The 12,160-nt window shown below is 46.5% G+C and overlaps 1 protein-coding gene across 2 annotated transcripts in view; it reads right to left on the bottom strand.

Moving 5' to 3' along the window:
* Nucleotides 1-12,160, bottom strand: part of EPHA4 (EPH receptor A4) — a 142,287-nt gene that overhangs the window by 34,653 nt on the left and 95,474 nt on the right. For both annotated transcript variants that reach the window (XM_041737404.1, XM_041737405.1), the window contains exon 6: nt 50-174. In XM_041737404.1, the coding sequence (XP_041593338.1) occupies nt 50-174 (125 nt within the window). The remainder of the gene's footprint in view (nt 1-49; nt 175-12,160) is intronic.

Consider the following 12,160-nt stretch of genomic DNA (forward strand, 5'->3'; position numbering starts at 1 on the left):
GAGGGAAGGAAAAGGAAGGAGGAAGGAAGCTTGCTCATTCAGGTAATACCTTCTCATAATACTTGACTTCATACTCCAAGATCACCCCATTGGGCCGATCTGGTTCCAGCCAAGCCAGAGCAACACTGTATCTTGTAACTTCCTTCGCCTGGACCAAGGCAATGGATGATGGTGCTATTGGGAGAAACAGACAAACAAGAAAACAAAAGGGGGAGAAAACATTGGTGGTGGCCATCGATGATTTTATTTTACTTAAGAAAAGTGTAAAGGATTCTTGTCTCTTCCAGACCCCCCTTTCACTCTTCCCTGGTATAAAAGCACACCATTTTTATGGTTCTCTCCAATATTTTTGGCATATGGTTTGTCTTAGAAAGATAATCTTTGAAGTAAAAGCCTGGTAGGTCAATAGGCCCATGGATCACCTCCGCAGCACCTGCACTATACCTCACAGAAGGTACAGAGAATGCTACTTTGTTCTTCAATTTTTGCAAGCCGTGAAAGCCACTGGAAGATTTCATTTTAAGCTCAGTAAAACTGCATCTCATCCCTTCTCCAAAGTTTAGAAGTGGTCAACTTACTAGCCTTTAATTTTATACAAGCAGGAGAATTTGCAACTCTTGTACTGTAGGAAATGCAAACAACGTCTCTTCTTTCCAATAGAAGTAAAAGGCTGCCTAATTACAGTGAAGCTTCCAGTTTGACTCAACAATGCAAATAACGAAGAACACAAATAAAGCAATGATGCTTTATTTATTTATTTATTTATTTATTTATTTATTTATTTATTTATGTCTCTGGGCATATGTGACATTTTGCAGCTATTTTTACAAAAGCTGCAATGCTGATTTTGCCTGTTGAGTAGCAAACTTTCTTCTTTCCACTAAGAAAGGCACAAAAGCCGTCCTCTACTGGGTGTGTTCTCAGGGGTTCCTGAGGTTTATAAAACCAGGCTGCCCTCTTCTTCATTGTGGCGGTCACATTTCCAGCTGGCTGTTGTCAAGCTCTGCTGGGACTGACAATGACACAAATGTGCCATCTCCAGGGAGAAGAGGAGCATTCATGAAGTCTGTAATCTCATTAACAAAGCTGGTCTGTAGAACCAGAGATTAGGGGGTCTTCCTCAATTGAATGTATATTATTCTTGTTTGTCACCAAATTGTAGAAATACGTGAAAACAAACACCACAAAATGGCCACTGAGGAGCAACCGCATAGTGTCAGGTCATCCTCCTGCTCTTTCCCAACACACACACACAGCTGCCAAACTCCAACTCAGAGGGGAAAAGAGAAAAGTAAAATAAATTGTCACTGAGTATGGATCGGGGCTAACTTCAAACATACTTGACCATACCTGACAAGTGTATTGATGACAAGGAAAGCAACCAGACGCGCCATAGTCACACAAGGGAATCTTCCAGCTGAAGTTAATCCAGCAGGGAGGTGGTTGCTTGACAGCCTGGCTGGCATCTCCGGTAGGGGTACCTCAAGAGGGCATGCACGCACCCGCACCCGCACACGCACACGCACACGCACACACACACACACACCCTGCCCTATTTCTCTCCCGTTCTCTCTCCCCAAAGCTATTCCAGATTGACTCTCAAGCATAAATACAAGTGAAAGATACAGTGGACACACATGTCCTCCATCAAAGGCAACCCCAAGGTTAGTAAGACCAAACTGGATGAACAGAGCTGCATGCAGCAGACATATGGAAGCCACTGAACATCTGAAGAAAATGAAGAACGGAAATGTGCTCATTAGCTGCATTAAGGCTTCCCTCCCCCAACACACACACACACACACACACACACACACACTCTCTCTCTCTCTCTCTCTCTCTCTCTCTCTCTCTCTCCTTACTGGTTGGGATGGAAGCCTCATCCAGCAAAATGCAAGGAGTGACTCCTAAACTCAGAGAGAGCAGGAAGCTAAGAAAGCTGCCTGGCTGTGAAAAGCTATTTCGCTCCAGGTAATACGTGCATCGCCTAACGGGGCACACTAGCACACACTCCATAAAAAGGGGCTCTTTAAACTCCGATGTTCGGGATTGGGAAGTGAAGTAGAGAAGTGAGGACTTTCAAGAGGACGCGGTGCAGTGGGAGGGTGGGCTCGTAAAGCTGGAAGACAGACTTTCTCTCGGAATGGCTGGGTCAGATCCCGATAATCAACGGACTCCTCGGGAATGAGCTGCCTGCAGCCCTTGGGTCTTGGGGTGCACGGACTAAGCTGGTTTCTCCCTGGTCGGGTTAACACCGAACCGTTGCGCGTGGGCCACGAATCCGACTTCCACTTTAGAAGTTGGAGCAGCAGCGTTCCTGTGCCCCTTCAAGGGGAATCTGAACTCAACCCGAGTGTGTTCAAAATGCGGCGGGCAGGGAGTTCCCAGAACCATCGTGTTAACTAACAGAATGTTTGTCGTGAAGCCCTACGTGGAAAATCCACCGCACAATGTGGAACTAAGCCAATAGCGCGCTCTTTGACTTGGCCACCGTGAAAATGGAAGAACAGGAGACGAAAGCGTAAAGCAGAAGGTTCTAAATCCCAAGAGGTATTATGTTGGGGGCTGTCCTGTCTAAATTCTTTCTGGACGGAGGTCGTCAGAAAAGCATTCCCAGGCCACAGTGACAAAAGCAACCCGCGACCAAGCGAGATGGAGAGACGTCCTCAGGGAAGCATGCCACTGCGCCGTGTCCGAGCACGGCGTCCCACGTTCGCTGGGACAAAGAACACCAGGCTGGACAACGTGAGGCTTGCCAGGAGGAGGCAACCTGGATGTGCTCCACGTTACAGGCCGCACAGGGCTTCTCCCCTCACCCCTCCTACCCTGCTTCCAGTCCAGCCTCCAGCTCCGCATCTGGAAGCCACCTCCCTGCCACGTGTGCCCGGCTGCAGCTCGCTGCCCCAGAGGAGGCATTCGGCAATGGCATTTCTCCATCACTCTCCTGCCCCGCTGCTTCCCAAGCTTGCCTTCTCGTGCCATTCACGTAATCGCTGCCACAAGCCTCTGCGACTTGCGCTACGATTTCGGTAACACCGTTCTTGAACCAACACACTATATTTGTTGACGTGGGTTATACTGAAGAAGAAACTTCCCATTACTGACATAAATAAGACCCTGGGAGGGATCCCTGGGTGGCGCAGCGGTTTGGCGCCTGCCTTTGGCCCAGGGCGCGATCCTGGAGACCCGGGATCGAATCCCACGTCGGGCTCCCGGTGCATGGAGCCTGCTTCTCCCTCTGCCTGTGTCTCTGCCTCTCTCTCTCTCTCTGTGACTATCATAAATAAATAAAAAATTAAAAAAAAAAAAAAGACCCTGGGAATAGCAGGTGACCATAAAGATGAACATGTAAATAAACAATGCTGCCAGCGCTTGCGGGACACTCCTGCCAGCTGTATCCAAGTACAGATTAGCCAATTTGCACTACAGGGCAATTCAGTATTATATGACGTTCTAGACGGGTCTTCACTAAAATCACCTCTGATGCCACCACGGTTGCATTCCCACAGTTTGGTAAATACTGCCGAGCGTTCCTCAATTTAGAAATGTTTTTAGAAATCTTGAATCCCAGGACCCCAGGGCTCTGCCCTTTGCTAACAAAATTACAAGATGACAGACTAATCGACTAATAGACTAGAACACTCCTGTCCCTGAAACATGGTTCAGAAGGAGCTATGACAAATCTATGCCTTAATTCAAAAGAGGGCTTCTCGCCACACTGGAAATTTTAGTCAACATAAAAGGACCAAGCAGGAAAAAAGTCGCAATGAGAACCAATGGAATAAAGCAGAACTGGGGATGCACAGACACAGGTAATCAAACACAGTCCTTGGTATCAAATTAAGACCCATCTTATCCTTCGGCCTTTTCTGAATTAACAACAACAACAATAGATGAGGAGGTTTTTATAACAGTCTTGGCAGAGAAGACACCCGTTTTCTAGAACTCGACAGAAGCCTGCCAACCTTCTTCTTGTCCAGATGAAGGAGAGAACTGTGATGGTGATGGAGAGAAGTGTGAGGTGGGTACTCCCTGATTATACCGTGTTTTCACTGGGGCGCTAATACTCCTGCTGAAGAGTCGGAGGCGAAGGCGGGAGGAAGCCGAAGGCGGGTGTTAAGTAGCTAAAAGAGAGTCGCATCTCAGATGGGAAGCATTCCTAGCTACCCACAGACCTCCTGCATACAAGAGGTGTTTGCTCTAAAGAAAGTTCTGGGCCCCTGGACAGCAGCAGGCAGTCTGGTGGCTGGAATTTTGGCGTAACACAAGGAGAGCTGGTCGTGCCGGTCCACAGAAATGTGGTTGGGAAGGATGACGGACGGATGTCAAACTCACAAAGGCTCCAGCGTAGCTTTAAAGGAAGGTTTGTGACTTAACTGAATTAAGTGCTTAATTTTCTTTTCTTTTCTTTTCTTTTTTTTTTTTTAATTTATGATAGTCACAGAGAGAGAGAGAGAGGCAGAGACACAGGCAGAGGGAGAAGCAGGCTCCATGCACCGGGAGCCCGACGTGGGATTCGATCCCGGGTCTCCAGGATCGCGCCCTGGGCCAAAGACAGGCGCCAAACCGCTGCGCCACCCAGGGATCCCTTTTCTTTTCTTTTTTAAAGATTTTATTTATTTATTCTTGAGAGACACAGAGAGAGGCAGAGACACGGACAGAGGGAGAAGCAGGCTCCCTGTGGGGAGCCCGATGCGGCCCCAGGACCCCGGGGCCACGACCTGAGCCAAAGGCAGACGCTCAACCGCTGAGCCACCCAGGCGCCCCTACGTCCTTAATTTTCAAATGTTAGAAGCAGTATTTCCACTGACTGACAGATGTCCATTTTCCTGTCCTGGGATGCTCTTATCTGAGACCACAGCCTACTGTTCTCAAGGGTATTTTCGTAGTTTTCATCCCAACCACGTCCTTGATTTCCTTTTCTTTTTGCTTATAAATCACGCTGACGTACCCTTTCAATCATTCAACAAATGTCCTTTAGTCCTCCGCTGGAGGACCTTAAAATCCAAAAGTAGAGCTGAAGAGGTACTTGTGTTTATACAGTGAAACCGTATTTGGCTAAATAAAGATAATGACCGAGACAGGAAGCCAAAAGAGGGAGGAGGGGGGCGTTGTCCACTGCAGAGAGCACTGTGGAAGGATGTGGAGTAAGGTCGGTGAAGTACAGCCAAGCTCCATGGCTGACAAACCACAGGCACCCTGGTGGCCGAGCAGGGGTGCCCGCTCCAAGGATGACTGGGACTTTGAAGAACTCGTCGGTCCTCTGCGTCTGTGAGCACGTGGGCTCATCCAGCACATGGGAAATGGTAAAGATGGACAAATGGTAAAAGGATTCTTCACTTTACTAGTTTGGTGGGTAGATCGGTGACAGCTAGAGGGACCCGGGGGATCATTCTGGGTTTGAAATTCCCCGGGTGCCATGCTGGCCAAGCCCCTCGACGTCCTTGCCTCCGACTCCCACTTGTAAGACCCCTTCCTTCCAGCTGCCGGCTCGCGAGCCTGTTAGGACGTAGGCTCCACGCAGCTGGGGCCTTCCTTTGTCCGGATCAACATCCAAACCATTCAAGATCGTGTCCCGCACGTAGTGAGCACTCGATACATTTTCTTTTCTTTATTTCTTTTTTTTTTATGATAGTCACACAGAGAGAGAGAGAGAGAGAGAGAGAGAGAGAGAGAGAGAGGCAGAGACACAGGCAGAGGGAGAAGCAGGCTCCATGCACCGGGAGCCCGATGTGGGATTCGATCCCGGGTCTCCAGGATCGCGCCCCTGGGCCAAAGGCAGGCGCCAAACCGCTGCGCCACCAGGGTTCACTCGGCACATTTTCAAACAAATAAAGTGAACTAAGTCAAAATAGACTTCAAAAAAAAAAAAAAAAAAAAAAACAAACCCAAATCTTTGTAGACAGGGAGATGTTTTCTACACGAGAAGCACCAGAAGTCCGTCTCCCTTTACAGCTTTTCGTCTGCACCTGTTTCAGGGCGACCTTCCGTGGGCTTGGTTTTGCTATTTAGGTGAACTCGGAGACTGACAACGAGGAGGAAAGCAAATGACAATTCTAATTATACGCAGTCTCTGTTTTCTAAGAGACAGGAGATGCTTCCGAAGTTTTGTTTTGTTTGTTTTTTTTCCAAGCACACAGGTTGGAAAATGTCATTCAGGGGCGGAGTAACGCCTGCACCTGTTACCCAGGGCATTGGGGGGGCTGCTCTGTTGCTGACGGGGGTGATGACAGCCCTCTCGAACTTCACCTCCGTATCTGGAGGGTACATATATCGTTCTCGTCACCACGAAGGTACAGTGGTCTTGCGTCCCCCAGGCCAGGCCACAATCCTAAACACAGAAAGGGCATTGAAGCGTCCCTCTAGTTTTACGAGAGCGGAGACGCGCTCACTAATGGAAACCAGTCGGGGGCTGCCAGGAGAGGCCCTCTGGGGCTGCGGGTATCCCTGAAATCCCACCAAGGGGACCTCCCTGAGGAGGTGTCAGGGTCACAGAGCGCAGAGCCCTCTGTGCTCAGGGCAGGGCAGCAGGGCGAAGCATGTGGAAGAGGTATCTTTCCGCACTCACACTGGAAACAAATAAAATGGTAGTAAAATATCATTTTTGAAAGATGGAGCAAAAAAAAAAAAAAAACCCATAGAGGATGAAAGGAAAAAAAAGAAGAAGAAGAACTCACCAAGGCATGAAGGTTGAATGAGCTGAGCTTTCTCCAAGAAAGCCCGGACAGATCATCCCCTCTGCAAATAATTCTGTATTCAAAATGCCCCACATCCCTGGGAAACCGAGAATGCTCTCCAAACAGGGCCCCGTTTGCCCTGTACCTGCGGTTCCGTGCGGTGGGAGACCGGGCCTCACGCACGCAGAGGCACACGTGGGTTTTATCCGCGCTTGTGTGTGTTTGTGATAAACAGAAACGGCACAGATTAGGGGCCGCATCACGCCTCTCTAACCGCGGTACATTTCACAACGAAGAATTACCGGAGATGCTTTGATGTCAAACAGAGGAGGCTCCTTTTAAGAAAATGGTAAATTTAACTTTCTTTGGTTCAAAGCTCAGCAATTCTTGCTCCCCACCGATGCAAGTGCTACAATTTTCTTTTATTCGCTTCCTCAATGACTCGCCATTAAACACCTACAAGTCATTTTACTGCAGCAGTTTGGTCCTTGTGACACCCAAAGAGGATGGAGAGGAGAAAGGAAAAAAAAAAAAAAAAGAAAGAAAGAAAGAAAAAAAGAAAGCTACGGAGTGCAGAAAGGCAGGAAGGGGTCTCTGCGAATGACTGCGGGCTATCAGGCTGGTTGCTTGGGTCCCGCATCACAAGCAATGAATTAAAAACAGTTTGGGAGACTTGGGTCAGGGTGGGTGGGGGGAGAGAAAGCTCAAACAGATCCAGGGCAGTTCACTACTGGCTCAAATTAGGAGGGCGGAGGGAGGAAGGCAGGAAATAAGCAGATGCAATGAAAGCTCCCCAGCCTGCAGGCAGGGAAGAGTGGAAACAGCCCTTTCGGGAAGCCCAGAACCCCAAGCCCAGGATGTCAGTGGTACAACAAGGCCCAGTGCTCGGAGGGAGGAGGGAGGCCTAACCGCAGGGGTGGGGGGGGGTGGGGGGGCCCGGGATCCGAATTTAAAGAGGCCGTGTTTACTCAAGGGGTCTTCCACCCAGAGGAAAACTAAACCCACAGTTTATACATCTCTCTGCTTCCTGCAAACAGCATATTTAAATTTAATTACTTGGGCCTTACGATGGTTTTGGCTTCCTCTTTCTTTCTCATTTCAACACCGCAGCTCTGATTTGCTCTTTATCAAAGGTTTGTGCATTTTAAAACGCTGTCAGGCATCAAAATTAAATGCTTCAGAGCACTAATGATATCCTTGTGATTAAGGGTTTTGCCGTCACAGAAATGCTAAGAACTCCGGTGCTAATATTAATTGCTTTCTTCCACATCCCACCCAAGGGGGGGAAGGATTTCTCCTCTGAGCTCCGCACCACCTATGGCACCAAACACCAGTGACTAATTTCTCTTTCTACTATTACCGTCGCAGTATTTTATAGTTCTCAACAGCGTGCAGTGTTTTCACAGACATATGATTTCGTTTGCACTACATTCAAGGAGCTGGCTTAGCCCTCTGCCATTTTTTAGGTAAAAATCATTAAAAGACTCAACCCCCACCCGCCCTCCCTGGATACCTCACTAAGATCTCCGCTCTGCATCCCACAGCTTTAGCTGCCGTGTTATGAATAAGCGCTTACGTTCATGTGACCAGGGCCATGAAACAAAATCGTAAAATCGTTTTTGTTCTTTTTTTTTTTTTTTTTTTAAAAAAAAAGGTACAGGAAAGGTTGATTACTCCGAAACTGATACAGAATTATTTTCCTATTCAACAAAAGACATAGAACCAAATTCTCAATTAAGACCTTTAGAGGACTGAATACAATGGAGTTCATTTATATTTAAATATGGATATATTAATATTAATTAAGCATACACTTAAAATATACGAGGAATGCCTCCCCCAACCCCCTGCCCAGAAAGTGACTTCTTTCCAAGGTTAGTACACAGAGTCAATTTTAAATAAATAAAGCAGGGTGCAGGATGCAAAAGACCCATGCTTCCAACAATTTTCAAAATGGGATTTGGGGGCACTAAAGGTGCTTTAACTAAGTGATCTAAGAGCAAGCTTTTACACAGCATTAAACTCAGACTCTGACTTTACTTATTTTTCCAAAGAAATGGGTGGCAGGTAATTTTAGAGAAATCTTTTATAGGGACCTAGTCACCACATTTTAAATAACGGGATGTGACGCTATCCTTGCTCTTCACGTGAAGTGCTCACAGGAGCAAGATGAAGGTGTTGAGATCAGCCTCTGTGGCTAATGGTCCAAAGATACGAGCGCCCCTCCCCTAAATACCTGTTTCTGGGGTGGAGCTGCCCAGACAAGGATGGCATTTCCTTCACGTGTTGGAAGGTTCGTGTGACTGAATTCCAGGCAATGGGATGTGGGTTTAAGTGATTCTTCCTTTTCTAGACAAAGCACATAAGCAGTGTCCTCAGGCCCTTCCAACCTCTCTAACCTACAATCCACCGGCTGGATGTTGGCACCCGGGCCCATCCTGGAAGCCCCTCACCCCACCCCACCACCTGCCAAACCTCCCCTCCTCACCCTCAGCTAGATATAGCCTGGGCAAGAAATAATTTTCTAGGGGCACCTGGTGGCTCAGGAGTTGAGCATCTGCCTTTGGCTCAGGTTGTGATCCCGGGGTCCTGCAATCGAGTCCTACATGGGGCTCCCTGCAGGGAGCCTGCTTCTCCCTCTGCCTGTGTTTCTGCCTCTCTCTCTCTCTCTCCGTCTTTCATGAATAAATAAAATAAAATCTTAAAAAAAAGAAATAATTTTCTATCGTGTTAACCTAGTAAGTGATATTTGGGGTTATAGCAGGTGCTCATTCAGGTCAAGTGGAGCCATTCAGCAAAAAGAGGCATTTTGCATGTAACATTTTCACATGACAACTAACTCAAGAGTGGTAGTATGGTGGCTCCAGAAGATTGAGCTGTGGTCTAAAGCTGCCTGAATGGCCTTCGGGTTCCCTCTCGGACACTCCAGCTCCAGTGCACACACTGTGAGCAGATATCCACTCATTGGTCAGAAAGACTGGTGCGTGCTGTCCCGAGGTCTGCAATGCCAGGAGGGGATTGTGCAACTTTGCGAGGACACGATCAACTACAGGTCTTCCTCCAGTGAATGAATTCAGCAGAATCACTAACTACCAGCCTCGAAGATGCCGCTGAGCTGGTCTTAATGTTCAATGGGAAAAGACAGTGGGGTTCTCAAAATAGCTTGGTTGATTTTTCTTTTCAGAAAAGAGTTGGTCTCCATTGCATAATCCATAGCTGACACAGCTGAAGTTCTTGGGCCACGTCAATCAGGGGGAAACAGAGAACAATGGGCATGTGAGCAAGTCTGGCCTCCTCGGCAAGGCACTTCCACACACTTACCACCAATCCAACCTCACAACTCTCTGAGGCGCTTATAATGATCACCTTTGAATTCATATTTGCAAACTTAGGCAGCACATGGAAGGTAAATAATTGTACCGGAGCTATAAAATGAGACTGTAAACCCAAGTCTGCCTGACTCCGAAGTATACAAAACATACCCTCCTACCATACATACCCTACCCCCTGCTTGTAAACAAATGCTCCCTAAATTAGCATTTACTGAGTAACTGCCATGTGCAAAGCACTGTTGTAAAGGTCTTGCATGAATTAATTCATATAATCCTCACAAAAATCCTATGAGGCAGGTATTCTTATTGTTCTCACTTTATAGATAGGGAAACTAAGGTACAGAGTGTCCGAATAACTTGCCCCCAAGTTATAGCATGCACCACTTACAGTGGTGAATTCACAAGGCAGGGCCTACAGCCCACATTTTTAGCCACTGAGCCACAAGAGGCCTCTAGTCTCTCCCTTCCTTGCACTGGTAGGAAATGAGAGATTTGAAGGTTGATGCTTGCTCTCCAGCAGCATCAGAAGCATTAGTAACAGCAAATGCTAGGTCGGCTCTATGTTACTTAGGTATAAGACTGTCCACGTACATTCTTGGTTGCTAGAAATCCGGAGGCAACCTAGACATGTCCTCTGTCCATAGACAAAGCATAAAGCTTTTTGGAGATGAATCGCTTCACAGGAGAACTACTTAAAGATCTAAGAAGAGAATTATCTAAAACAGAAAAATTCAATTGCAAAAGAAAACGGTACTATTTGAAGTTAGGGAAGGGGTAGGGAGTGTAAGGCAAGCTTCGAGAAACTGGAGAAGGTTGGTGATATTCCATTCTTTGCCCTGGTTTATGGTCCCGCGGGTATTTGCTTCGGGCTAACTCATTGACTATCCATTTGTGTCTTATCCACTCTTTCATAATCGAGAGGCTAAAGGACAAAGAGAAATGCTAACAGTTATTATTAAGATATTAAGGATGGAATAAGAAAATTAGTATTAGAAAGACCCACCCCAAGTTTAACTCTGGGTAAAGGTCTAAAAGTGTCATGAAAGATCTAAGTTTTTGCAAATTAGGACTTTTGTAGGTATTTAATTGTTCTGTTTCATATTTGAGCCATACAGCAACCCTTGCTCTCTGCGGAAAGAAAATGTGTTATTTAAATGCTTGTTTTACTTTTTTAAAAATGACCATCTTAAATTAGCATCATCACAAGTATAGCCATTATCATTCATTGTAAGAATTACAAGTGAGCAACAGCTCCACTAGGAACCAAGGCGCCATGTCCCCCAGAAGTAACTGGGGATGACCTAGGACACAGAGAGTCTCTGATGTTCAAGGATGTCTTCTGTTTCATCTGAGAGCCGCTTGTTTTACTTTCTATTTGCTTACTAAGAAGCTTGTTGGCAGGTTCCAGCAAGGGTAGCCCAGTATTTGCCAACAGAAACATGGCAGGATTCAGCGTGTATTTCCTGTTAAGTAAGGATGCCAGTTTGAGGCGAATAGGAAAACAAGTCTTCCCACTGGAAGGCAATTTATAAGAACTCGCCTGAGAAAGAAAACCGCTTTAAATGGACAAAGTTAGCAAGAATTTTTAAAAATTAGATAATTTTTTTTTCCTCTAGAAGATGAACCTCTTCATTACATCTCAGTAGGTCGAAAAGTATCTAAGATAAACTCTTGGTTGAAATTATTTTATATGTGTCTTGATTAGACGAGACAAGGAGCCTTGGGCAAAGTGAGCCACTCCATGCCCGAGGATGCCTGCCAAAATTATTCTGGAATTCGGAGGATGGTGTAAAGGAAAGGTTCTCTTCGGCTGAGCAGAAATACAGCATAGAGAGTGGAAAAGGATTAGCTGCTGTGAATCAAGGCTTCTATTCCTTTAGCTGTCAACTCCACTGGAGAGCTCCAGGCATTCCAAATCTGGAAAATAAAAGCTGTGCTGTGGGCTTCAGGTTCTTTTTGTTACTCAGACAGCTGCTAATCGTCCTGCTGTGTTTGGAACCAAGAAGACAATGCTGTAACATTTAGCTTTCTGACATCCGAAGCATCTAGATCAGTCCCCTATTAAAGATGTATTAATCACGAAGACTCTAAGAGCCAGGAAGATAGATGCACCTAGTAAATCTTTGCTCTTGCCTTTTACTTTCCACACTC

This window comes from Vulpes lagopus, chromosome 22 (genome assembly GCF_018345385.1).
Source record: "Vulpes lagopus strain Blue_001 chromosome 22, ASM1834538v1, whole genome shotgun sequence".
NCBI classification, from domain to species: domain Eukaryota; kingdom Metazoa; phylum Chordata; class Mammalia; order Carnivora; family Canidae; genus Vulpes; species Vulpes lagopus.